Source organism: Calidris pugnax, unplaced genomic scaffold (genome assembly GCF_001431845.1).
Source record: "Calidris pugnax isolate Ruff unplaced genomic scaffold, ASM143184v1 scaffold41, whole genome shotgun sequence".
In the NCBI taxonomy this organism is placed as follows: Eukaryota; Metazoa; Chordata; class Aves; order Charadriiformes; family Scolopacidae; genus Calidris; species Calidris pugnax.
Window position 1 is genome coordinate 10,029,202 of NW_015094509.1, and position 27,612 is coordinate 10,056,813.

At 34.8% G+C, this 27,612-nt stretch overlaps 1 protein-coding gene across 6 annotated transcripts in view; it reads left to right on the forward strand.

The window, feature by feature from the left end:
• VPS13B (vacuolar protein sorting 13 homolog B (yeast)) overlaps nt 1-27,612 on the forward strand; it is a 461,850-nt gene that overhangs the window by 250,910 nt on the left and 183,328 nt on the right. For 5 of the 6 annotated variants that reach the window (XM_014965404.1, XM_014965406.1, XM_014965405.1 and 2 more), the window contains exons 25-29: nt 4,147-4,318; nt 5,348-5,462; nt 7,572-7,713; nt 9,311-9,719; nt 15,227-15,338. In XM_014965404.1, coding sequence (XP_014820890.1) covers nt 4,147-4,318; nt 5,348-5,462; nt 7,572-7,713; nt 9,311-9,719; nt 15,227-15,338 — 950 coding nt within the window. Of the gene's footprint in view, nt 1-4,146; nt 4,319-5,347; nt 5,463-6,942; nt 7,010-7,571; nt 7,714-9,310; nt 9,720-15,226; nt 15,339-27,612 lie in introns of those variants that run through there. The other variant, XM_014965411.1, reaches the window with a different exon arrangement.

Here is a 27,612-nt window from a genome sequence, read left to right on the forward strand (position 1 = left end):
GGGGGGGGGGGGCGAAAAGAGAAAATGCTTTTTATAGAATGAACAACATGCAGCAAATTGGTCCACAGAATATCAACATTGGGTTGAACTTTGACTTGAACTGTAAATAAACATATTATCAGGTATAAATTAATATTGTTTCTCTCTTTCCTTAACCTTTAATTGGCCTCCATTTCTTGATACCCTGTAAAATCCATCTGAAGATCTCAGCTAAGGGAAATTATCTTTGGCTGTCTCCTTCCTTAGAGCTGCCCTGCACAAGGCATCCCCCCATTCCAAAGTATGACTGACGGCAGCATCTATAGAGCAGGTGAGGTTTGATGGGAACAGTCATCCCAGACACACAATGGAACTCCCACACAGAAGCATCATCTTTTAGGGGTACCAAGCAAAGGCAAATTATGAAGGTGTGGGAAGTTACTGGAAAGCGGAGTGTCAAAGATCCATTTGGATGAGTTGTATGAAAGAAACAAGAATAATAATTTATTGGCAGAAATTACAGGGCTCATTGCTGATGACATGTTGATGGCGTGAGATTGCAAGTCATGAAGTAGATTGAGGCCTCTGTGATGTCAGAATGAGGGCTTTGCAAATAAAGACTCATTAAGAAGTGAAGCAGGATTCTCAATGTATTGTGTTCTTTCTAGCTCTGGAAGGATACAGTTTTGCTCCTGTTTTTTATGGTTTTACAAGTAGGCGGAGTAGATAGTTGGAGAGGAGACAAGTGTTTTAAGAGGGTGGATAGTGATAGTCAGAGGATGACAAAATGCCTGGGTGTTTTTTGCCTCCTGGCTTATGCCACTGTCCTGTCAATAGAACCTGCTTTTTCAGGAGAAGCAACAAGGGCTACCATTGGTTACTACTGGAGAAGTGGCTGCTCTATCTGTGTCCTTATGGATGCTGGGTACTGACTGTTTCCCAACTTTCATTCCTTCTTCGAGGCTGTTTCCCAATTTTCATTCCTTTTCCATCCTTTTGCATTCCAAGGACAGTATTTTCCTTGAAGAAACAAAACTGAGTTTTGCTTACAGTGCTGAAAAGATATCTACTTCCACGTTGCTGTCAGTGCTGCCTTGTAGGACAATTAATTGGCACTGGAGAGAGCAGAGTTCTTTGTGAGGACAGTAGGAAATGTCTTGCAAAGGCATAAATAGTACTCAGTGATAGGAGTCTTTGGATAAAAAAGTCTGGCAAGGAAGGATTTTGCTGAGGAAGCAAATGGGAAATATGAGTCACAGTTTGGCAGAAAAAGGTTAATCTCTGCCCTAAACATGTTAATTAGAAGGCTCTACCACCCCTTTATTTTTTCATCTTGTTGTATGCCCTATGTCCACTGTGCCACACTTGTTTTGGAGTTGGATGCATCTTTGTGAAAGCTATTTGAGATTTCTCCAATTAGTTGTCCTACTGTGGTAGTTATTAAATATTAGTAGATACACAGCAGGGGACAGGCCCCGCTACATTTAATAATCTAAATTTGCAGACAGTATAAGAGAAAAATGGAAGAAGGAAGAGTGAACAAGTTATAAAAACAAGAGTCATGTTAAGTCCATGTCTTGGAGAGGGATTTTCAGGTGGTTTTGTGTAACGAGAGAACACACTGAGAATGAGAACACATTGGAGAAGAAACACTCAAGAGATAAAAGACAGGGAAGGAAGCAGGAAGGGAGAGAAGGCATACTGTGTGGCTGAAATTTTGGTGTGTGTTTTTTTTAAAAATAAGCAAATAGCCTTGAGTAGGTCTTTTCTCCCATTTCCCTTATAAGGTAGTTGTTACAGATTTAAACAGGCCATCAACCTGGTGACAATTAAGAACCTTTCAGGGAAGAAAGGATTCTAAAAGAGAGAAGGTGTTATAGAAATGGGTGGATAAAACAGTATCCCTCTGGGAAGTCTACTTGAAGGGAACCAGATGAGCGTCCTTCTCCTTTAACTCTGGTTGTCTGCTTGTTCTCTTCTCTGCTGTGTTAGCAGCTCTCTCGCCAATGCACTCATCCATTCATCCCTTGTTTCTGTAACTTGTCTTCTGTAAGTAGGTGAAGGTGAATCGAATCTTAATTTTCCTTTCAAAACTTCTTAGTATTATTTTCCAGTAACATACCTTAGCTGCACAAGCTCTCGCTTCCTCACATGAATGAATATCTGGAGTGGTAAGTTCTCTATGTCAGTTATTGACAACATAGATGGTTTCTTACCAATTGTAGTAGGTATCACTGAGTTTTGCAATGGTAAAGGTTATACTGCATAGAGATAAAATACCTTTGCTGTTTCAGTCTGTGTCCTATAAGAGTTCCGCTGGGAATATTAATTTGAGTGACATACAGCTAAAAAAGTGAAGCACAAGCTGTGTTTCAGTGTTTCTCTGAAAAAGAAAGTGGTAAAGGTAATCATTTTCTTCATTATGCAATCAGTTCTAAAAGCACAATCTCAGCTTCTCCATTTGGTGTATATTAGGCAGCTCAAAGTCATAATGGATTGTGCGCAAAACTTGTAGGATTTTGACCTACCTTTCTTGTCTTCTCTTGTAGTTAGGTTGGTCATAAGAGAACATGTATACATGATAGAAATCCTATAATTAAACTCTAGGCCTGAGTTGATCATAAGTGTGATTTATCAACATAAATGCTTCCGTATGAGCTATGCCATTTTGTTTGGGATAAATTCTACCCATCCAGAAAATAGATTGCTAACAGAATTTCCATACTCACAGTCTCCAGTCTTGGACTGAAGAATGAGTCAAGTACTGTCAGATTTTAAATTCTGCTACTTAAAGTAATTTTTTCTGGGACATCTGAAGCTGAAGTGAGTGCATTATCATTTCTTGCCTGACAGGTTAAAATAGATTCAAATTGCAGTACTTTCTGTCTAGGTCTGATTCCATGGTATTTTCCATATAAGCCATCTTCATTAGTCATTAGATAAATCTCAAAATTCCCAAACATGTTATTCATCATAGTTTACAATTTCTAATCCGAAAACCTTAATTGAAAGTTAAGGCTTTCGGTGTTTATTGGTCGGAAATCTTTCAAACAACTTGGTCCTTTCCTTTTGTGCTTGAATTACGAAGAAAACTTGCACCACTTGGTGGCGTTGCAAGTGAAGATGCTGGTGGATTTTAGTGGCTTCTGGTTGACATAAGGGACTTCGGTGTCCATTGCATCCAGTTTAATAGTCTGTAAACATCACAAGCTGATGAGCAATTATATATTTGCGTCTTTCTTTTCCTATTTGGAGACAGTAAGTTCCAGCAAAGGAGCAGGATGAAGTACTATGGCTGGTAAATATGTCAGTTGTGCCATCAAGAATTATCAGAACATGCCCTGAGGGCTCTGATGAGCCCTTGTAACAGGATTTTCAGTTTCATTTGTCATGTTTGTTTCCTAAAAACATTAACCTTTGTGTCCTCTTTGTTGAGCCCTTCATGTTTCAGATAATGAATGGAGATTATTGGTGGCACAGAAGCTTCTACAAGCTCATTTGCCAACAGATTGTATATTTTAGAGTATTGCAAGTGACAATTACCTTTTTTAAATTATGAAAATATTTTAAAAGTCACCACTAAAATCTTTCAATTTCTCAAAAAAAGCTGTTATTTTGTGAAATCATTTTTCCCAAGCAGTTACAGGGAAGCACATAAAAGAAGGGGATAAAAAACAACCCCCAAAACAGTGTGTAATCAGGATAGAAGTGTTGTGGCCATACTGGGTGGTTCTTCATTTGGCACCTCCAACAATTCTTTCTTCCTTTACCTTTCAGCTATGCTTAAGCTCCTTATCGCCTTTCCCATTGCGTCTCAGAACATTCCTATCAGCCTGTGTGTTTTCATTGATTATAGTATTTTATTAGTGTAGAGTTAATGAGGAAAGCTTACTGTGCCAAGTGGAACTAAGTCATGGAACCTTATAGTTTTACCGTATAATCTTTGTCAAAGTCTATTATCTCTACTTGAGAAAAGTGGATACATTTTGGTTTTGTTTGTCTTTTTTTTCCATTTGTTAATAAATTACTTAGTTCAAATATACAATCAGTGAGTCTGTATTTATATGGATATAGTTTGGGCATGTACATCAGTCTAGACGGAATTAAAAAGGAGGAGTGGTGAAAAGCAATACCTCTTTTTTCTCAGCTGTTGCATCTTTTTCCTAGGGTGATTCTCTTCAGGGTGGTGATGATTCTCCGTTTTCAGACTCAATTACTTTGGAACAAACAACAAGTAATATTGGAGTCTCAAGTGGACGCGTCAGCCTATGGATGCAGTGGATGTTGCCCAAAATTACTGTAAAATTGTTTGCTCCTGATCCTAGAAATAATGGCACAGGTATTCAGCATTCTTTCCCCAATATATTATTTTAAATTATTTTACAGCACAGTATTAGCTATTCAGAGCATCTATTGACAATATTAAACACTGTAATGCAGAACTAGTGGGTTGGATCTATATTTTCAATTAGAGTGACAAGCTGTTGTTAGGTTAGTGCAAATAATCAAAATTCATTGTTGTTCTTTGGCATAAAGTTCCCCCTCCATGTGGAAAAATTATTATAGTAAATTGAAAATAAGTTGATTATTTTACCTAAGTGCTGCATTTATTGCCTTAGAAGCAATATTTTTTCTTTTTATTAAGTAGTATGTTTTGTGTATGACCATGTGTAGATACGTAGTTTTGTAGTGATAATTTCAAATTTAAATTTAACATAATCATCATAGTATATTCCTTAAAGTCATAGGAAGTTTAATATGGAATTCAACATAGAAGTTTCAACTTCTGTCTTGAGAAGGTAAATATGTGTGGTACCCAGCTCCTCTTTCTTTCTTTGAGGTTAAAGTTAGATTATCATCCGGACAGTAATTGTTTGGAAGGAACTCAGATTCTATAAATGTACTGCAAGACTTCAATTTTTATTTTTTTTTAAGCAAACACTGCTGCTTAACAATTGACATTGTTACTTATAGACATGTGAAAATATAAGGAGAATAATGGTTAAAGCTAATTTTCAAGGAGATGTAATTGTGCCCTTGATTTAAAGAAATAATTACATGAGAGAAAGAAATTTCAAGTATTGTTAGAGAAAATATCTTGGTAAATACTTTTTTACATTTTTTTCAGGAATTATACTATGAACACCTGAACTAAAACCTCTCTGCATATTTCTATAAAAAAGTTTGGATTCTAGGATTTCTTCTGGTTCTTGTCTGTGTGATGCTTGATTCAAGAAGTGTGTTATGAAAAAACTCTAAGTAGAAGTAGCGTCATTCTGTTTACAATATGTAGTTTCTCAGCTATGTTTTTTGCTTAAAAATTTGCACGTTTCAGATTAATAATTTATATTTTCTTTGTCTCTTGTAGAAGTTTGTGTTGTCAGTGAATTAGAAGATCTCAGTGCCTCAGTGGATATGCAGGATGTCTACACCAAAATCAAATGTAAAATAGAAAGCTTCAATATTGACCATTACAGAAACAGGTAATTCCTGGGAGTTATTCTGCTTTAATTTCAGGCTGAAAGAAGACTGGTGGGATTTTTTTCTTTATTCTTAACATGTATTTAAGGTAATTGTTCAATTTCAACAAAATTATTTTAATTTTTTAAGTAATAAATGTCAGAACATTTTCTCAGAATTTTATTTGATTCCAAAGAAATGTATAGAAATCATTGTAAATCAGGAGAACGTTTTTTCACACTTACTGCTCTCTTGTTCCATTAGACAAAAATTATTCATTTTAGCTGAACTTGTGAATGGGAAATTCCTTCAATATTGCTTCATGGTGTGTTACCAAGTGCCAATATTTAACAATTTATCCTACCATACTCTTGGATATTAAAAAGTTTCTGAAAAATGGAGCTGTTTCTTTTGCTGTGGCTTAGCAACAGTATAATGCAGGGAACTAAGCTGATTATCTGTGTGTGTGTAACACGGCATAGTGATATACAGACATGGCCGAGTAATATTTTAGTAATTAATGTTAACCAGTATATCATCAGTATGTACATTTAGGGTTGGTAGTTAGGCCTACTATAGGCTTACAACTTTAGCCAAGTTCATTAGTTGAATAGGTTGGTGCCTCAATGCAACTGCATTCATTTGCCACCCAGAGGCACAGTTCCATAGAGAGATTGCGTGTGCCACCTTCTAGCTTGTATTGGCCACGAACATGCTAGTCTTGACAAAATAATACAGAGCCTACGTTATCTTTGATCAACTGGGTTGGTGTTGCCATTAAAGACCAACAGATTCTGGTATGGGAGACAGAAATTAAGAAAAAATAGTTGTTGTGTTACTCCCTGAGAGGGAAAAAAGTAGTTAAAAGCTTCAGAACTTTTTTTGGCATTGAAAATTAAAATATGTAGAAGTACACATCATTTTGACTTAGGAGCCAATGTCTATAAGGCCTTGTTGGACACTTATTGTTGTCTGTGTACAACAAGAAGGAGATTTAATATCAACGTAGTGGTTACCACCATTTCTGAGACTTTTTTTCTGATCAGTGTAAAAAAAAAAGTTTTAATTCTCTTCTTATGCTGCAGTTACAAATGCAGTTGTCGTTTGTACATATTGTAATATTTGATAATCAAAACTTGTACTTTAAAAAATCTTTTTAAATCAAGTCATGATACTTTTAAAATGCTTGGGAATCCCAGTAGTTAGGTGCTCTTAACAGGCTGCTTTGTCTGCAGACAGTATGGAAAGATTGAGAGAAAGTACTTCATCCCAGGACCCTAATGTTCCATTAGAAATATTTTCAACCTCAGGATGTTCTTGTTTGCAAAAATTATATTAAGGCTTTAAAAAAAAAAAAAAAAAAAGAGTATTTTCATTTGACAAAATTGTTATTGTTCTTATTTATATTTCATAATCTCTTCAGAGTAGCTTTCTCTATCTTTAAATCTCTGTGGACTAAAACCAAAAGCAGAGAATAGATAAGGTGAACATTCTTTCTTCCAGGCCAGGGGGAGACTGGCAGTCAGGACATTTTGAAGGAATAATTCTACAATGCAGAAAAAAGCTTTTGGTGAGATTTCTTTAGTAAACTAAGGTGTTTACCTGAATAACTATTCTTAAGCAACAGATTTTTCTTTACTCTTGTACATGTTAAAAAGAATGATTACAGGAACTCTAGTACAAAGCACATTTTATTATTTAATAGCTCATTTTTTCCTAAACAATACTATGACTTTGTAACATGTAAGAGTACAGCTTTTCATTCACAGTTTCTTTGTTCTTGTAATCATTCTCTTAATTCCAAAAAAGCAATCTGCTGAAAATCCAGGGGTAAGTCCTTTTTCTGTATGCTGAATTTTACTCTTCTTTTCATGTGTCTTGACCTCTTGGTATAGGTTGTCCTTCCACATAAAATTTTACAAAGATTTTTTTGTCTTTACCGTGTTTTTTTTTTTGCTTGATCTGATTTAATTTCAGCTTTTAGGAAAAGTTATGGCATAGGCTCTATCTTGCAGTTACATAGAACCGTGCAAGTTTAATGTTTACAGAGATTTTTTTGCTTATAGCAATTATTTTATTTTATATTTTGCTTTTTGTCTTCCCCTCTTCCATGCCTCATTCATTACCTCAAGCCTTGGGGAAGATTCTTGGTCTCTGGGGCAATATGGAGGTGTGTTCCTTTCCTGTACTGACAAGCTGAACAGACGTACCTTGTTGGTTCGACCCATCAGCAAGCAGGACCCTTTCAGCAATATCTCTGGCTTCTTTCCCTCTGTAAGAATCTTTTTTAAAAAAAATTTTTACTACAGAACTTCCACTAATAAATACCAGTTGCAGTAAAAAAAAAAAAAAACCTCAAATGGCTTCGGTTGCTTGTCATCTAAATTGATTTTATTTTTTACTTAATCTATTTAGTGCTTTTGTTACATTCATTGTGTCATTTTTCAGTAGATATGGGAATGTTTACAGCCTGGTGCAGAACAGCAGTCCACTGAAGTCAATGGGATTCATTTATATTAAAAATGAGCACATATTGTAAATTTTGGAGACCAAATATGGAAAAGCCAGCACTGAACACTACATGTTGTTCACGTAATTCTGGTATCTACTTAGAGATTTAAGTACTTTGTAGTACTGCAGCATACCTTTTATCCAATCTTTTAAAATTACTTCTTATAATTATGATAACAGAACAATTAACAATTTTATATTTGAGTCTTTCTTTTGAATGCTTGGAACATTACTTGTTGATTCAGACTATCTCAGTGTGAGATACTTAACACCTTTTTTCTTGCTTGTTTATCCTTGAAAGATTTTATATCTTATGACATTGGGCTCTTTATCTTCACAAATGTATGGCTGCATAGAGTCTTTATGTTAGTGGAAGTTCTGTGTAGTCCGATTTATTTTCATCGTTGATATTGATCGGTAAAACTTTCTCTTATTCTGTTTGTTTCAGTTCTTACAGTAAATTAACTTACCATTTTTAAAATTCACTTAATCATAAAAGCTTCCGTTTTTTCAACATTTAAGCTATGTATCCTGTTCATTAAAGAAAGAGATGTTGTTCTTCTATTAACAAGGTTTAAATTAGATTAAATTATTTCAAATTTAAGACGCTGAAGACTTCCAAAATGTAGTTGCTTTCATTTCTGCTCACATGATTAAAGCTCATGTTTAAACAATCATAAAATTCTATCAAAATATTTATTACACTGTTAAAATAATGGTTTTTGTAGTTACTACTTTTACATTTTTCAGTCACTAACAACGTTATGACTTTCAAAGATAATATAGAAACTGTACTACATGTCTTCTGGGAGCTAAGCATCTAATTGTCATCTTTATCTAGGAAATCTGTTTTTCTAAGTTAAGGATCTGCTATTTCTAAAGTATAGTTCAAAGTATGTGCTTTGGTACATGGTACAGCTCTTCTCTTCAAATATTCAGAGGTGATGAGGGAAAAGCCAGTTCAATTCTTAGTATGGGAGTTTTATTAACCCTATTAACCCATGCTTAGGTGACGTGAAACTATCTCTGCACCCAAGCATTACTTTAGCACCTATGGTATTTGCACATACTAATCTACTCCTACTCCTAGGATCTACTCCTAAAATGTCTAAAGTGAAGGAGAAATCAAAATATTTAACTGTGTGAAAAATTATCTGAAAATGTTTGGTAAATTTAGACTCTTGAATATAAGGGGTTTTTTTGATGGATTGGATTTCAATATCATACAGCATAAATAATCAGAAAAGAAATAATATTCAGTAATTTATAGTTTTAGCTGAAACGATACAGTGAGGTGTTATATGTGTACATATAATAGTTTTGTACCAGTTTTTAAATCTTTTTTTTTTCCTTGAAATAGACAACTGCAAAGCTTTTAGATGGCTCTCACCAGCAACATGGATTTCTTTCTCTCACTTACACCAAAGCTGTGACAAAAAACGTCCGGCACAAATTGATATCAAGAAATGAACGAAGAACATTTCACAAGCTATCAGAAGGTCACACTGATGGTTCTCCTCACTTTCTTCATGAGATCCTTCTCTCTGCTCAGGCCTTTGATGTGGTCCTCTGTTTTCCGTTGCTTAATGCAATTGCAAGCATTTTTCAAGCCAGGATGCCAAGGAGTCAAAAGGAGAAAAGAAAATCACCAGGTCAACCCATGAGGACTCATGCTCTAACTTCCCGCAACTTGCCTCTGATTTATATCAACACTGGTGTAATAAGAGTCTTCTTTCCCAAAAATGAGGAAGATCGTCATACTGCAGAAGGTACGGTATTTTATCTTAGAGTTTTTTTGCTGTTCAGCAGTGTAGACAGTAATTCTAACTTGGTTAAATTACTGACCTTTGCTAGAGCCTTCAGTTTTAACGGTCAGAGTTAGGAAACATCTAACATTCATGCTACTTTTCTGCAGATTTGCTGAAAAGGTTTTTTTAAGTTTTTACTTGACCTTTGCTTTCCTGGTACCTATTAAAAAAAAAAAAAAAAAGGGCAAGAATTGTGGATAGAGATCTTAACCCAGTTCTGCAGTGGTGATTCTTGTTTCAGCTCTCATTATGCTGATGCCAGTTCAGTCTTCCATAGACACCAGTTCCAGGGATGGAGCATAAACATTGAGCCTTAGCTCTTGTGGAAATTGGCACCTAGAAAGCCATGCAATAGTGAAGCAGGTAGATAGCAGGAGAAAGTTATTTAAATGTACCTTGTGATTGATGCCCAATAGATGATATAGTTTATAATTTCTTTAGTAAGTCTTTGTTGAAGCTATTTGGACTCCCTTATGTAAGTGGCTTTCAGGTCTTTACAGAGGTATAGAGACCCTAAGCTGTTCTTTCAAACAACAGCAAGTAGCCATTTGATCTTGGATAGTACTTCTTTTCTGTAAGAAATTGCTTTCCCTTCATAATTAAAATATATTTACAACCCTATTACAATCTTCAGATATAAATAAAGAGATGCTGACATTAAAATTACACGTTGTAACAGCTAGCGGGAATGTGATCACTTCTCTTACCAGCAATTCTTCTAGACATTAAAAAAAAAAAAAGAAAAAAAGTGTTTTACTGGTATCATGATATGTTTACATAAGTCCTATAGGTATGGGGTTTTTTTTTATCATTATATGTGATAGCACACAATATAATCCTAAGAGTATAGTCTTTAGATTTTTCTCATAACCTAATTGTAAGAAGTGCAGACAGTGAGAATTTACATCGATCATTTTTTTGCCAGCATAGTCTATGATTTTCCAACTGGGAATGCTGAAAACACAGGAAGATAAAATTAGACTGGCTGTGTTGGCAAGAAAGAGTTATGATTCTTGTTGGAAGGGAGTTCTAGGGCATGCTGTCAAGGAAATCTTTTTTCAAAAGTATGTTTTTGTAGCTCTGTAGCTGTATACATCATTAAAAAGAAATTATAAAAAACTTTGTCTTATTGCTATCCCTTACTTGAAAATACGTGCAAAGAACACAGTTGCCATAGTTAACCATGGATTCAGGAAGAAAAATTATGTATGCTTTTAAAGAATAGTGCTAACGATTAGCTTTACTAAATTAATAAGGAACTCAGATAGCCTTTTCCCCTGGAAAATTCTGAAATATCATCACTATGAAAATCCTTTCATTTCTTCTTTCACCCCAGATTTTCCCAACCTCTCATCTGTTTCTGAATGTGAAATAAATTGCTTCTCTCTTCTACTGCTTATTGTCTTCAAGAACAATAGAAATTAGAAACAATAATATGGAGTAATGGTTGAATATGACAATCCATGTTACTGGTATGCTAGATCAGAAAAGTGCTATATATTATGGGTATATGCCCCCATAAGACCTTATTCATCATTTATTGTTTAAGAGAGATTGTTAATCCAATAAGATTTGCATGTTTCAAATTGTGATCACTGCAGTAAAAGTCATTTGCTGTTCATAGCTTGTACCTAGTGATAGCTACCAGATCTATCCTCCCCCAAAAAACCACATTGCGATTGTGGCTTTACATATAGAGTTTTAAAAAAAAAAAAAAAAAAAATTCATGCAGTCCAAAACCAAACTTGCACCATGAACTGTGGTACACAAACTCTGTGAAATAATCAAAATCATTATTTTTCTCCTGAGGAATTTACATACACGCATGCATGAATACACCCACACAATTTTATAATACTTTAGTTTCATGGGTTTTGCAGCAGCACTAGATTAACATTTCTTTTCGTGGTGGACTCGAGGGCAGCATTCTATCCTAGGCAATAAGCAATGTGGCTTTCCCTCACTTTGATTTGTTAATGCATCAAGCTCTGGCCTGCAGCCCACACTTAGTGTTGAAGTAAAGACAACTAAATATATAAAAGCAATATATAACAAATAGAAACAAGGCATACTGCATTGCAGAACACTATAAGTAAAAATTGTAAATTACAAAAAACCGATAAGAAGTGGTAAAGACAAGGAAAACCCACATCTGGCTGGTTTGAGGACAAAAAGAACTTTTTTTCATATGTACTAGGAGCAAAATATCAGGAATCATGAGAAAGGACATGACAAATTTGTTGATAATGAAAAAGCAAAGGCGGCATACTGAATAAACGTATGTCCTGCATTTGTAGAAGTGATATATTCTTGTCACATGAGCATGACTCCCTACTTTGAAGTCTGTCCTAACATATGGTCTGTAACATCCTCTTTGCTTACTACTAAAGAGTTTCAAATCAGTCAGACTGAGTAACTTGTGCTCAGGGATCTTAGTCTTCTGAGGGTAATTTTTAACACACCTTGGAAGAGCAGGTTTTAGACAGCTGAAGGTATATCTGTAAAATGCAATGTGTGATGTTCAAATAAAATTAAGACAGGTAGTTTTATTGCTCTCCCTCAGAGAACATAAAGGAAAAAAAAAAGTCTTTTACAAGATTCAGTTAATAATGACTTACATACTTGTTACACGATAATAAATATAGTTTTATGGAAAATTAGTCTCGTTAAACACATCTGATTTCCATTCTTGATTATGGTTACAATTCTTAGTTGATAAAATGTTGCAAAGGTTTGATATGCATAGACTTCTGTAAGAAGTTTGACATTGTGTCTCATGGTATTCTAATTTAACTATATCCCCATACGGTACCTGTGGAAATGTTAAATGAAATAAAAATGGTTAACTAGAAGTCTAAAAAAATACACTAATTTGGAAATAATAAGTGAAATTGGCATTTAATAATCGGAAAGTAACTATAAAACCATTGCTGCTAGCATCAATATTGCAAAGAATTCACTGAGGAAAATAATGTTAAGGACTCTATAGGCCATGCATCTGGATCACTGTGCTTACATCACTGCTTGCAGAAAATCTACTAAATCTTCTAAGGCTAAAGTTATATATCAAGGAAAATATTTATGCAGACTATATCTTCAGGACTGAGAGATGATGCTGTGGCTCCAAACAGCCTAAGGGTCACAGGGGATTTAGTGAAAAGAAGAGCAGTAGCTGTACTTCTGCATATGGTGAATAGTGGTATATCATGTCTAACTTGCTTTCTACTATAAAAATGGGAAATGATAAAACTGGAGAGGGTGCTGAAAAGTACCACAACTGTTAATCAAGTGCTGGAGAAGAAAGCCTTACAAGGAAAGATTAAAAGAGCATAATGTGTTTAGCTTAGCAAAAACAATACTGAGATGAATGGGTAAAACCCAGTGAGGCTGTGAACAATGTTATTATAATTGGGTAAGTAATTTTTTCCTAGATTGTACTTTTGTTGTGTAGTGTAGACTTCTTACTCCCTCAAATTTTTAAATATTTATAAGGACTTTGGTCCTCAAACGAGGACAGTTTACTATATTATTCCCATGTTTTGAAAAGCTAATGGGAGAATTCGTAGGTTAATGAATGGAGATATGAATTAATCGTCCTAAGTCATGACTCAGATTACCACTCATTAGAAACCAGCTGAAAATATTAATGCCTGTAATTCTTTCTGTTTTTAAGATTGACTTGATTCCTTGACTTACAGGAAGCTGTACACAAAAGAACCATGCTCAGCCTTGAAAAAAAGCCTTAAACCGCTGACATAATAGAGACTGTGATGAGTAGTCCTGTGTTTATTTTGCTGTGCTGTGTCAGAGACAAATTAAAATTCTTAGCCTAAGATATGTTTTATTAAGAACCGCTTCTCAGAATGAGTCATTTGCCACCTCATGAAGTTGCAATTACAATCTGAAGTGTATTTAATACATAAGAGAAAGGAGTGAAGGTATCAGAGAAAAAAGTACAATTAAGCGTACAGTGGCAGGAATTCTAATACTTTGTACAATGCCTGACTCATTTTTTGATCTAAATTTGAAAATATGGTTTCTGATTTAGTCACAAACAGGATTTTGTTGTCAGCTTAACTTTTCTACCTTAGATCTGGCAACCAAACCATCTGTATATGTTTTTGCTCTGCTTTTGGAGACTAAAGGATTTGACTTCGCTTTTTAAGTAGATGAGGTTCTTTTAAGTAAATCCCTAGTGTTATGATTTAGTTATGTGTCAGAACTTTTGTTAGCCCTCTGCTGCATGGTTACTGTGATATTCCCTACAATTGTTTCAAAATACCATGTTAGAATTTCAGTGATTTCTTATATCTGTTTAAAAATATACATATGTGTATATTTATAGCGGCAAAGTAGGGTGTTTTATTCACTAAGGCACTAGAGAAGGCATTTTTTAAGCTCATAGATTTCACTGGTTCTTTCCACACCAAGAATTTTGTTATTCAGTAAAATATTTAAACTCTGCTCTGCTACTGTCATTTTGTTTTCAGAGCTCGTATATGAGTGTCTTGCAGAATTTCCTTGTTATGTATCATGGTGGTGCTGAAGTCAACCATTTCACATCAGGTGATGAACTCTTTGAGTTTGCATCACACATTCTCAGGAGCTTCCTAGTTACTATGAAGTCTTCTGAGCAGAAGCTTCTCCAAATGCTTTGTGTACATCTGTGTCTGCTGAGAAGGAGTTGCAGTAGACTCAGTCTTTTCCTGTGAGGAAACTTCACAGAGTTTGTTTACTGCAAGAAATGTGGTGCTATTGTTTTTTTTTCTGGGCAGGACTTTGGCTTTCTATCTAATATGACTGCTGCTTTTAAAACTAAGAATTTGTACATGTGGCTGAAATTTGAATATGATGGAGATGAAGTGGAAAGCAGAGATTTTTCTTCTTGGAGTAATTTTGTTATTGATGTGGAATTTACTGTCCAGTACTACATCTTGTTCTTTGCATATGTGTCAGATTTCAGATTCTCTTGTTTCAGTCCCTGTGTTTGAACTTTTCATGTGTGTTGCAACCCATACCAAATGCTACTAGGATGGTTGCATTGTAATATCATGCAGTGTTTTAAATCTAAAGGCTTGGGCCCATACTAAAAAGGGTGCATGATTCAGATATTTCAGCAGATAATTATTAGAGAAACAGACGGATCACAAAGAAGTTTGTGGGATGAACATCATTTTAGACCAAAACTGAAATAAAAAAGCATCATAGAAAATGAGAAGTCCCAGACCAGGATTTAGTTGTCATAAAAATCTGTGGGGAAATTAAATTACAATAGTTTTGTCTTTTATGTATCACAACAGTGCTTTTGATTTTATAAGGATTTTTTTGCATTAGTTGTTGCTCCTGAGCAGAACTGAACCCTTAGCAGACATTCTTATTTAGATTTTTTAAGAAATAGTTTTTCAGTATTTCTGCTATGTGCATTTGACTTTTAATCAAACACACATTTTCTCTTCTCCTAACTACAGCTAATCCAGCAATTAAAGAAGACACTTTGGTTCTCAAGATTGGATCTGTCTCTATGGCTCCTCAGGCTGACAACCCTCTTAGCAGAGCTGTGCTCAGAAAAGACATTTATCAGTAAGTGTTTGGGGAGGGGCTGGGGTTTTCATATATAGTCTCAGAAAAATTCATTTTGGGAGAAGTTAATTGATCAATAAAACGGGTACGTGCAGCCTGTAAAAATACTTTTCACATACAATCTTTTGATATTCAAAACCAGGTTTTTCTGATTTTCTTCACTTGTGGGCTTTCAAATCCATTTAGACAAATCAAGTTCTTCTGTGAAGTGCTGATGAATAACAGAATTTAAATGTCAAGTCATTACGAAGCTTAAGCTCACAGATGAGAACATTTTAAGAGGCTTTCTTTTATTCAGCTACCACTAAGTTCACCTAAGAGATAAAGATTTTTTTTTGTGACTACCAAAGTGCTCAGTAGCCATATAGTGTGAAGGAGATAGATCTTAATAATATAAATGGTAAACATATATTCAAACTGTAGGATTCTTGATGTCATGTAGATCAAAGCTGAAAGGAATGCAAACTTCTAAGGAGCTCTTTCCCAGTAAACACATTTTCTGTGAAAATGTCATGCTCTGGATTGTGTCACTAAGTATGTGCAAACCACACTAATCATATATAGGCAGCAAAACTGGTGAACATATGTAATCAACATGATAAAAGTAATATATGATCCTTAGTAGAGTTGGCACTGTTGCCAGACATGAAAGTATGGTTGCAAATAATACCAAGTGAGAAAAGTCACAGAAATACAGATGAACAAGTGTCTTATACTTCCCGTTGGTCTGTTTTTCAGATGTGGCAATATTTTTAACTACTTCATAGTGCTCTTCAATAGAAATTACAAACATCAAAATCTTTTTCCCAGCAGTAAAACATTTACTGGCTAGAAAATGACAGCAAGTTTTACTTTTTGTCAAGACTAGGATTTTTAAGAGACCATGAAATATCTCCAGTTTCTCTTCTGATCACTTAGAAGTTGTAAGAGAGTCTTTTTCTTCATATTTCCATGTGGAAATATTTAAATTAGTGTTTTTTGCTTGTATGTTTAGTTATAGCAGGGCTTTTTTGATTTGTTTGGTTTGGGATTTTTAAATAAGCATTGTATCTATTGTATAATGGAGCTTTCATGGAAGAAATCTTACAGCCTGGCACTAGCAACAGCTTCGGGTGGCAGGGCCTGATCCAACTCTCAAAGTACCATAGTTAAAAGAGATCTTCTCAACATTTGTACAGGCTTTCTCTGCTTCTGCTCTCTCTGTCCAAGGAGACTCCTATCTGATACCTGCTTTGAGAGTTACAGAACCAAATGTAGGTTCCACTCTGCTTCTCACAGCAACCACAATTTATCAGAAAAATCTGCTACTGTAAAGTGGAATCTGCAAATTCCAACTTCTGTAAGGACATTTCTGTCACCTAGGGGAATTGTGGAATGTTCCTTATACGCACATTACAAATCAGTGAGTAAGCAACAGGAGGGATGTGATTTACATGTAAAATCAATGAAGCTATGCCCATTTACATTTTTGAGTCTGATATGTTTGCATCTGTGGTTTTACCTGAAATGCAGAAATTCCATGCTTTTCAATCCAAAAGTCACTCAGCTGGCCTTTTGAATTATGGGTCTCTGGCTCTTATATACATAAATATTCCAGACTACACTTGTGCAGTGTGTATTTAGTTTTCATAGTTTTATACAGTTACAATATGCTCCAGTTCTCCCTTAGAAGTTGGGACACCAAATGGGTAAGGTAGAAATAAGCACTGAGCCCCAGACATCTCTCATCTGACTGTTACTGGCTTCTTTGTGACCAATCTCACAACATCATGCTTCTTGTGTCTTTTTCTGAGAAATGTCTGCCATTTTCAGTAATTTCCTCTAACTGCTTCAGTGACCATTCTTCTAATTTCTCAGCAGCTGTCAAATGGCTCAGTCTTATCTTTGTTCCTTTAATCATCTAATTATACTAGCTTTAGTGTTTTTAAAATATGGGGCAGAGTGTCAAGTTACTTTGCAGAGTTTTATGAGACAATATTGAAGTTGGTAGTGGGTGGTCTTTTGGTTTTGGGAAGAGGGTTACTATTTTGATCTGTTTAAACAAGCATCAACACTTTCGAGCAATATGAATTAATATTTTTTTAATTAAAAATATTAAGATTCCAGTTTGGAGTCAAAGTTGATGCATTTTCTAATTACATATTCTTTGATGCAGAACATACTGTTGTTACAGAAATATTGTTGAAGATAGCTGTTAATTTCCTGACATGACAGTCATGGCTGTTAGACCAGTGGAGTTGTGAGTGGAGTTAATTTCACCATTTGACAGTTTTTCTTTAGAAAATAAGATAATACCAAGGTTTTTGTATTATTAAGACAGGCCACACAGCCTGCATTCAAAGACAGGAAAGACCAGTGGGATATTTTAGCACATAGGCCTGATGTTGATATTGTGAGATTTCTTAACTTACACAGTATTTGCCCTTTTTAACCTGCCCACGGTAGATGGTACTAGATAGCAAAAATGTGTAACTGGAACTAATACAGAATGCTTAAAAATCAAGTAGTAAAATGAGCAAACCCACACAATGTGTAACTTACATATTTTGGTGAAGGATTTGTTACTAAACATCAACAGAGGTACAAGTAGTACATTATCCATCTTAAGACACTCTAAAAAAAGACTAGAATTACAGCAGCCTGTTGATTACTGAAGAATTAACTGCTACAGCATTCTAATAATCCCAACATGTCATCTTCTGTTTTCCAACGTCTCTTCTCCTCTAATTTGCTGCTGCTGCTTTTAATAGAATAAAAGAAAATAAATCATTGTCTGAACCACTGTCTTTACAGTGTTTCTGGAGTGGGGATACAAACTTAATTTGTGGTGTCACTTTGGTTTAAACAGTCTTCTGTTTAGGTCTGAACTACAACCACATGCAATTAATGTCACTTTTGTAGTGTTTCATGAGAAAGAAGAAATTTTGCTTCTCATTTAGAAAGTGCTCTTTTAGAAAAGGCTGAGAAACTTTTTCATGGCTAAAGGCTCAATAGAATTTCCAAATATCTTTTGAATTTGTCCCATAAAGTCAAACATGAAAAACTGAATGTGCTTATTTATCGTCAACAGAATGCCAGTGCATGAAGAGTAAATCTGGTAGGGCTGCAGGTCATACTAAATGAAGCAGAACACTTCTGACCTGTAAGCTGAAGTGCCTCCATGTATGTCTTAGGAAAAATAGCTTACTTGCTTAACTTGGAGCAGGAACTAAATTGAAAGTGGAATGTTGGGAAAATAATGTGCCCCAAAAGTTTGGGCACAAATATTTTTTCAGGTGATTTTTGGAATCTGGAAAGAAATATATAGCTTTGGCTTTCTTATAACATGTAAAAACTATTCTAAAATAACTTTCCTCCAGTAGAAAATGGACTTATTTAATTTAGACTATTAATACACATAGTAAACATAGATGCATGTACCATAACAGTAAATGTAGGGCTCCTGAAAGAAGTGGCACATTTTTACCTGGCAACAGTAACAGACAATTTCTCCTTTCCAAATTATATTTTTTTTCTACTTAATCCTAGGAGGTTTTTTTGTTCGTTTTAGTGAATACTCATGAATTTCTGATTCTTAAACCCCAGCTAAGGTGTGTTTGTCTTAAACAAATGTGATCACAATTTTATGTTGCCATCAACAAAATGCCAGTTCTGTGGAGCAGAACTCTTGTATATACCAGAAGGCCTTGTGTTGGGTCCAGGGAGCAGAATAAAGGAGACTTTGGATAAGGATGCAAGTGAGGCAGCATCCTATCCTGGCTATAAGAGAGGGAAGAGCAGTTAATTAAAACTGTGGAGGAGTCAGAGTAAATGAAATTTCTGCTAGGCAGTGGAGAGAACCACATTTTATTGGTTTTAATTACCTGATCATATTAAACTTGGGCTTGGGGGCGCTGCTGCTTGGAGACGACTCAGCATGTTGCAGAAATACAAGATGATGTGGTTGTTTCTTGGCTTGTGTGATAATGCTGTGTATGTTAGAACTTTTGAAGTAGCCAAATGAATGGTCACGTACATCTGACAAAACAGAGGAAGCTCTAGCAATTTTGGGGAAGAAGAGTGTTGAGATAAGGAAATCACGTTAATGCCTTGATAGAGTGAAAGTCAGCCAGCTATTTGATATCAGAGAAATTACATCAGAGTGAAATTTTATAAATGCTGTAAGTACAAGAAAAAACAAGCATCTCTTTGGAGGCAAAAAATTGCATTTCTCAGTCCTGGGCTCATTCTTGTTTGATGCTTCGGCGTATAGTAAGATAAAAATTTCAGCTGAGTTTTTTTACCTCAAGATTTTAATAAATATTTCTCATCTTTGGATTTTTTGGTACCTAACATCAAAAGTACTAAGAACTTAAAAGTACAAAGTACTAAGAACTGTAGTATACCAACTACACAGAGACTTCTAGCAGTATGGGGTTTGTAGCATACTTTTTTCTCTTTGGAGGGCGTCAGTTAAGATTTCATATTAGCAGTGAACAATTCTTTAAAAACTTAAATATCTGTATTCATGTGGAGAGTCCTAAAAGAAGTTACTTGGCAGATTCTGTTACCATAAAATCCAAGGGAAGCATAGAAACATGGAATAATTTCAGTTGGAAAGGTCTTCTCTACTTCATCTTGTCCAGCCTCGTATTCAAAGCAATTTACATCAAGTTGCTCTGATCTTTCTCCAGACAAACCTAGCAGATTATTTAATCTGCCCAATAATTGCTTGTCAAAAGAAGAGACTTTTGATGGATATAAAGAATTCAGAGGCCACCAGGCCAGGAAATCCTTTTCCATGTATGGAGATGGCTGCAGCAAACAGAGTAGCATCTCCTGGGGTAGCTCTAAAAGCCACATTTCCTTCTTTGTGCGTCTTCATATGTTTTTCCTTTGTCATTTCTTTAGTTCTTTCTCTTTTAATAGAAGTGGCTAATGTGGTATATCAGTATGACTAAATTATAATACTTTAAAGAAGTGGAACTAATCAAATGTGTCTGTAGTCATCTTAGCCAGTTTTCTGCCCAATTATCTCACATTCTGTGAGATAATTTCGTCATCTTTTTATATTACAACAGTATTTTCCTGTATATACAAATAGTGCTTAGTGCAATTAAGCTGAGCATAGTTGGAATCCTTGAACACTTTTAGTCAGTGGAAACATGACATAAAAAGCACTGAATTTTTTAAAAAAGTGTGTATGTTAGGGGTTTATAACAACGAGTAGCGCGACTTGTGCTAAACTGGTAGAACTGGACAGTGTCAGTAGGAAAATGGCTGAGAAAACTTCATCACAAGACCTAGCAATTCTGTTTCTCCGACTGAAAAATATCAGGAAGCAGACACATGGCTCTGCTTAAATATGAAGCAGCACAGAGTTGAAATTGAGATGACATTTAGTTCTCATTCTGTACTGTGCAAATTGCCTGCTTCATTATATAGATAATTGCCAGTCCTCCCCAACATGGTTGTTTTTAGCAAACTGTGATGTGAAACATTAATTAATAGAATTTTAGGGAGTTTCCACGAACATAAGCTCAAAGAATTTTGAGGTAAAGTATTGTTAAGACAAAAACGAAATGGCTGACAGATGACAGAGAACACGGGCTGTTTGGAGGCGATTGTGAAAAGGCCTCACTTACAAAGTCCGGAATAAATATTACTAAACTATGACGTTCTGGAAGTTTAGGTGAACAAAATCACAAGCTTTCTTCAGCTTGGCCAATAAAGAATCTAATTGTTCTCCACGCTCTGGATTCATCATTTTTGAGATCCAAGGATTTCATTTATGTCATACATCAAAGCTTACTACTCCAGGTCTGAATGTTCCATGGTCATTTTCACATGTAGATCTTTCATAGATCAAAGCATAAAGCTGTCCTTAGACTGTTTTCAATTTGTGACTGTAAATGGAAATTCTTTAAAGACCACCCCCACCCCAAAAAAATTACATGTAAAGAGTTTAATCATGAAAAGGTAACTAAATTATTTCATATTTTTTCTTAAAACTTTTCATCAATGCAAGCCTTTTTTATTATAAATTTATCTAATCTGCTATATTTTTCATTTTTATAGTTTACTGTTTTCCACTGTTTTTTTTAACTCTCAAACATTTACAAATAACAAAACAATGTTGTTTTTCTTACAAAATATCTGCTATTTATCTTTCTTTCAAGGAGCTTTATCTAGAACATGCTTGTAATAATCATGTAATACCCATAATTGGTTAACAAAAATTCCTCATTTTTAAAAAGGAGTAATAAACAGTTTTCTGTGTCTGTGCTGATAGAGCTGGAGTGAGGGGAAGGAAAGAATGATGGAAGGAGTTTATGCAAGAATCACATACATAGCCAGCAGTCTGTGTGGAAATCTGTTTTTTCTTTCAAATGTGGTTTGGAAAATCAAATGCTTTTCAAAACTTTTCAACAGTACCCACATCTATAAACATCTTCTCTTCAGAAACATTTTTTGTTCAGTATTAAATTGCCGAGGGACATAGTTATATTCAAAAACTTCACCTTTATGTTATTGTCGCAAAAAGCCTGGATTTTCTATAATTATAGTAAAGAGGCTTTCCTTTTCAAACCAATTAACAGTAAAAAAAAAAAAATCTTTTTTGCATAGAAGTTAAGTATTCAGATAAGTAAATGTTACCCAGAATATGCACATAATAACTTCCTTTTAAGAATTGATTATTTTGTAAGGGTTATAATAAAACTTATTTTCTGTTTTACTTCATGTTTTTTTAATACTTCATTGAAGCTTATTTGGTAATAATATAAGGAATTAGCTAATGCTGACCTGAGTTTCTTCCTTTTTCTTAGAAAAAAGACAACAAAGATAAAAAGTGAAAAAATGTATTAATACATAGTTTTCGATGGAAGTGTGAGCAGCTTATTAAAATGTGCATATGTATCATAGGTAATTAGAAAAAGTAAAAGTTACAGTGCCTCATAAGATCTCTATTGCAATTTTCCTTTAATTTCAAAATGCTTAAAACTGCAGAGGTAATGTTAGTTAGGAAAATAACTTCTAAGGGAAAAAAATATCATAGTAATTTAAGGAGAGGTATTTATTTTGTTGCACAGAGGTTGTGAAACAGGGTTATGCTGCCACCATTTTCAATTCTTTTCTTCCTGTGTCAAGACAAAAAAATTGTAACAGTAAATATTTTAAACTTGTTCCTGTAATTTATTTTCTATTTTTTCAGATCAGGATGTCTTTTTTTTTAAACAAGATTCTCTCTACGTTTAATTTGGATATACATTTTTTTTTTTTTCATTTAATAATATTTAACTTCATTGTTTATGTTGAGTCAGGGTTTAAATGTTTAAATCTCAATATTCATATTAAATAACAGGTTCTAAATATTGTCCTTTACTGTTGTACTTGAACCCCTGGGGTTTTTTTTAGCATAAGGACCTTAGGAAAGTCATCTTTATCTTCCTTAAGAATCCTATGCCTCTCTCTGTAATAGGGCTTGGAAGTAAAGTCTTTCCCTGCTTTACATTTCTCTCTTCTATCTTTAGTAGAGAGAGGGGGGGAAAAGAGTCTACTTAGACCTTTCGCCCAGTAAAATATTCATATATATGGATAGCATTACATGGAAACACCACTCCTAATTAACATTGGCATGTTTGAGGCTATTGCAGCAGTTATTAATTTAAAAACCTCAGTGGAAACTAATTGTAAAATAACAGCTGGAACTGCCCATTTAGTTTCAGAAATGTAGCTTGTTAATTATCTAATACCAAAAGCTATTCGAAGCTAAATTTATATTTGGAATTCAACTTTAAAAATGTTCAGCTTTAACTATCAATCTTATTTTTACTTGAAATTTATTTAACTGTAAGTTTTACTGGAATCTGCAGTAATACATAACTAATTTGCCTAAATACATACATTTTAAAATACATTTCCTTATAATGTAATAGTTAAAATAAAAATCATAATAAGAGAAGCATTTCTACAGCTTTAGTTTTCTGTTTAATTCATCAGCTCAATCACCGTGTGCTCAATGCACATACCCACTTTATATTTTCTCTTAGTAGCACTGAGGGGTTTTTATCTGATTCTTAGAATAATTTTTCATTTCTTTGTGCACAAAAGAAATAGCAAATTGAAATATGCTTTATAGAACCATTTCTATGAAAGAGCACTGCCATTATTGTGTCATTTAAGCATCCATTTGTTGTTAATCATGGCAGCTCTTTTGGAAATCTTATTAAACATGTCAGGGGAAAAAACTGTCAAGTAAATGTCAATAAAAGATGAATTCAAAGAATAACTGATTCATTCAAACAGAGCAAAGGTGAAATCTGTAAAATTGTTAGATATAATTGTTAGATAGTAACTCTCAAACAATGCATGTATTAAAAAGAAGATTTTAATATTAAAAATTAGCATCCCTTCTCAATGCTATATCATTACTATCAATTTTGTTTTGAGAACTTAATATGCATTCTATCCGCAAAGCTCTTTCCTTTCAGTTGGGTGCGCTGCTTCTGACTTGGTTGAGGTACTTGCACATGTTCTTCACCCTAGCAACATCCCAGCCCTTCATGAGGAGGAGGGGGGAGAAGGAATGAAATTAACTTTATGGAGATTCACAAAGATGTGTTTATGTGTGCCTGACAGTCCTGCTCTAGAGGCAGGCAGAGATTTCAAAGGGCATCTTCATAGATCTCTCAAATTCCTTCAAGTTTGATCTGGAAGATCACGGGAATTTGCCCATGTGTTTGAGAGGGACTCCAGTGATGAAGCATGGTGAGGAGAACCGTTCTGAAGTTGGGCATCTTCTGGAGGTGCCTGTTCCTTAGCAGTGCAGGGCAGTGCAGTGGTCTCCCCTGGCCTCGTGTACCAGTTCCAGATCAACACGTGGCTAGTCACCGCTGTCTTGCACACACTTTAGTGGGCAAATATTATGATAACAACCTCGTGCTCCAGGTTCAAGCCTTATTTTGGCTGTTGGCCTCACTCTAGTCCATTTGTTACACAGTGAAGGAGTTGCAGCAGAGCGAAGATGTCAGTTTTAGCACTTAGGGCACCACATTTAGAATTTTCTGGTAAAGCTTTTGAGTTTACAGTGTGGCTATGATTGTTTCATTATTCAGGTATAGCTCATTCTCACTAACACCTGTGTGTGATTTAGAACTAAATTGGAAATAGGTTTTCAGACTCCCTTTAAACTGGCCTGTGAGTTCAGGTCGTGAAATTTTCAGGTCAGACAGTTTAGCTGTGAACTTGGGAGACAAGAATGAGACAAGCATCTCTTCAAAAAAGGAGTCTAGGTAGTGTTCAATAGCATATTTTATATAATTTATTGTAGCACGTACTCCATTTCTTTGACTACTTAATCAAGATGCCATCATTTAACAGCTTAAGGTCAGAAGTAAATAGCAGTTGTAAAGTAAAACTTTCACAAGGGCATTGCTTTCTCTGTTATGCCAGTGCACTGCACTTTGTTCCATAAAAAGGTTTCTCAGCTGTGGGTGATCTTAACTACTGTATGTTCTACAAAGTCGAGGCTAAGTTAAAACTCCTTGGTCTTCTGATATTTCTCGCTGTCTCAAATACTGTTTTAACACAGTTGATTAGTATTTGCTGTGTGGTGTATGTGGAGCTTGGCACATGAAGTTCATACAACTTCGGTTTTGGAATCTACTATGTTTATGGTGACTGAGTGGAGGAGAGATGAGGATTTCCTTTGTTTGTGCTGCTTTGAGGTCCTGTTTAACATATTTTTTTTCCGTTTCCATTTTTCCAAAAAGCTGCAGTTCTACTATGATGAAGCCTATTTTAGTGAAGCCAATCAAAATAAAATAAAAAATTGTTTGAATTTTAGTTTGTTTTAATCCTTTTGAACTTTTAATTCTGTTATCATTTTATATACTGAAATGTTCAATATTTCAAACTACTTGCCTTGAGATTTCCTAATCTGTAGATGACAAATACTTGTGCATAGTTTGGTTTTTTTTTATTGAGACCTTAAGGTTACTGCAGTTCTTGTTGTGTTCTCCCTTAAGAAGAGTCATTACTTCTTTTTGTTTCATAACCTTTTACTCATTTTAAATGAACCCCTCAGAAATCTTGTTTCACCGTTTCTCCTCAACCAACACACCTCCTTCACTGAATCAGGTTCTTTAACTATTTGCTTCCCTTAACTCTAATAATGGCCCTTCTCTCCGTTTGAAAATATTTTTCAAACTGTTAATTCTTCTCCAAATTGATTGTTGAGTTACTGCGGCAGAGACAAAACACATCAGGTGTTTGAAGATGTTTGAGTAGAGAAGGCTCTTGGCCTCCCATAGAGGCAAGTGATGTGCAGAGTAGCCGTGCTCAGGGAGGGGGCTACAGAAGTAAAGCCTGGGCCTGGGCTTCCTTTGGGCAAACCAGAGTGAGGTGGATGGAATGTTGATTTTTTTACATTGCTTTAGCCACGGTCTTCTTTGGGCAATGAGTTTTGTGCCCACCTAGGTTGCAAATCTAAACTCGAGCTGGTCTAAAACCTGCTTCTCTTTGCAGCTCCATGGTGTTGCTGGTTGTGCTTGTGTACAGTGAGCTGGGTGAGGGAGCTGAAGGAGCTCAAAAAATTTGGGGGGCATTAAGCAATTTTTTTCAGTCAGGTCATTGCCCTGAGCCTATTTATAGTACAGGCACACAAGGATTAGCCCAAGCAAAAAGGTAGTATTGCAGCAGCCTGGGCTTGGATCAGCTTCATCTGCCATCATGCTTTGGGCTTTTGAAACACAGCACAGAATCTGACACTATGAACTAAGAATTTTAATAAAATTCTCAGATTCAGTATTAACATTATTAAACATAGTGTAACAGTTTAAAAAGGTAAACAAAAAAAAGGCACAAAGAAAAAAGACGTTAAATGCCAGTTAAAAATCCCAGGATGCCTTTCACAGTTTACATACTCAGCAACTTGAATGCAATGAAAAATTTTGCAGATAAGCTGTAAAACTGGAAAATAAAAGGAAATCTAAAAGCTGGAGTTATTTTTTATGTGAGTTGTGTTGTATGTTATGTTATAAAGCAACATTATTGAAGTTTTTACATTTCTTTTCTTCTTTCAAGTTACCTCCCTTTAATCTTTCTTTTTCTCTAACCACATAGCTTTATATTTTGCCTGTTATTGTAAAATACTGGGGGGAATGAGGAGAGAGGTGTTTAGGTTTCTTTAGTTAATGTGTGAGAAAATAATTAGTTGGTCCTTATGAATTAATGCCGTTTTAAGAGCTGGAGTGATCCCCCTATACAAGTTACTTAAGTAAAATTCAGCAACTTTACAAAAAGCTCTTGACAGTGTTTTATTTTTCCCCTGTGTTTCCTTTGCTGATTCTTAACATATATGATTGAATCCACATATCAAGATTACTTTTCTGTCTTATATAATGAAAATTATCATGTAAATCTTGCCTGTGATAAGTAATTTCTTGTAAAATAATTCAGGAAAGCTTCTAGAAATTGATTATTCTATACAGTATTCTTCTTAACTGTGCGTAAATGTAATTTCCATCAGATTTGGTTTCAACAAATGTTTTGTTTGTTGAAAAGTATTTTCCAGCAATGTATAAAGCATTTTTTTTTCTTTGTAGTATTTTTAATTATAACAGGATCTCAAGTTAAATATAATGCAAGTTGTGTGCTTCTGTTACTGGGAAAACCATATCCCATTTGTAATGAGACATTTGTTAACTTCTGTATACAGATTGCGGTTCATTCCATAAATATTTGTGGGTTCTCTGATGTCCCTCACAGGGTTTTATCTATGACACATTCATACCACAGTTCTTAAACTACTTTTTGGATAGGAGATTTCTTTCTTTTGCAAAACCATTTGCCGATCTCTTTCTTTTCCATTTAACATTTTTATGTATTCCTAATTTGGTTTTTGATTATTAAACAAAAAGGGTTATCAGAAATATATAGAATGATTACAAGTTATTTGGTCACATTTCTCTATGGGATGCTATTCAAAGCTGGTGGCAAAATTATGGCAAAACCATGGCAAAATTAAATCCCAGTTACTCTTCTCTGGAGCAGCTCGAAGTGTATTGTTTAAATGAGTATCATTCCTCACCCTTTACCGATCTTCCAAGATAGCTTAGTGCTCAACCACTTTAAGTAGAGTCAAAAGGCATGCTTACTACTTTGTCTATTTTGTCTTCCAGTATTTCTATTAGACCTGATTATGCTGCAGTAAAAAACAGATTTAAAAGTTATATACAGTGATTTTGTTGCATTTCAGATGCTGTTCCTTTTTTTTTTTTTTTTTTTTTTTTCC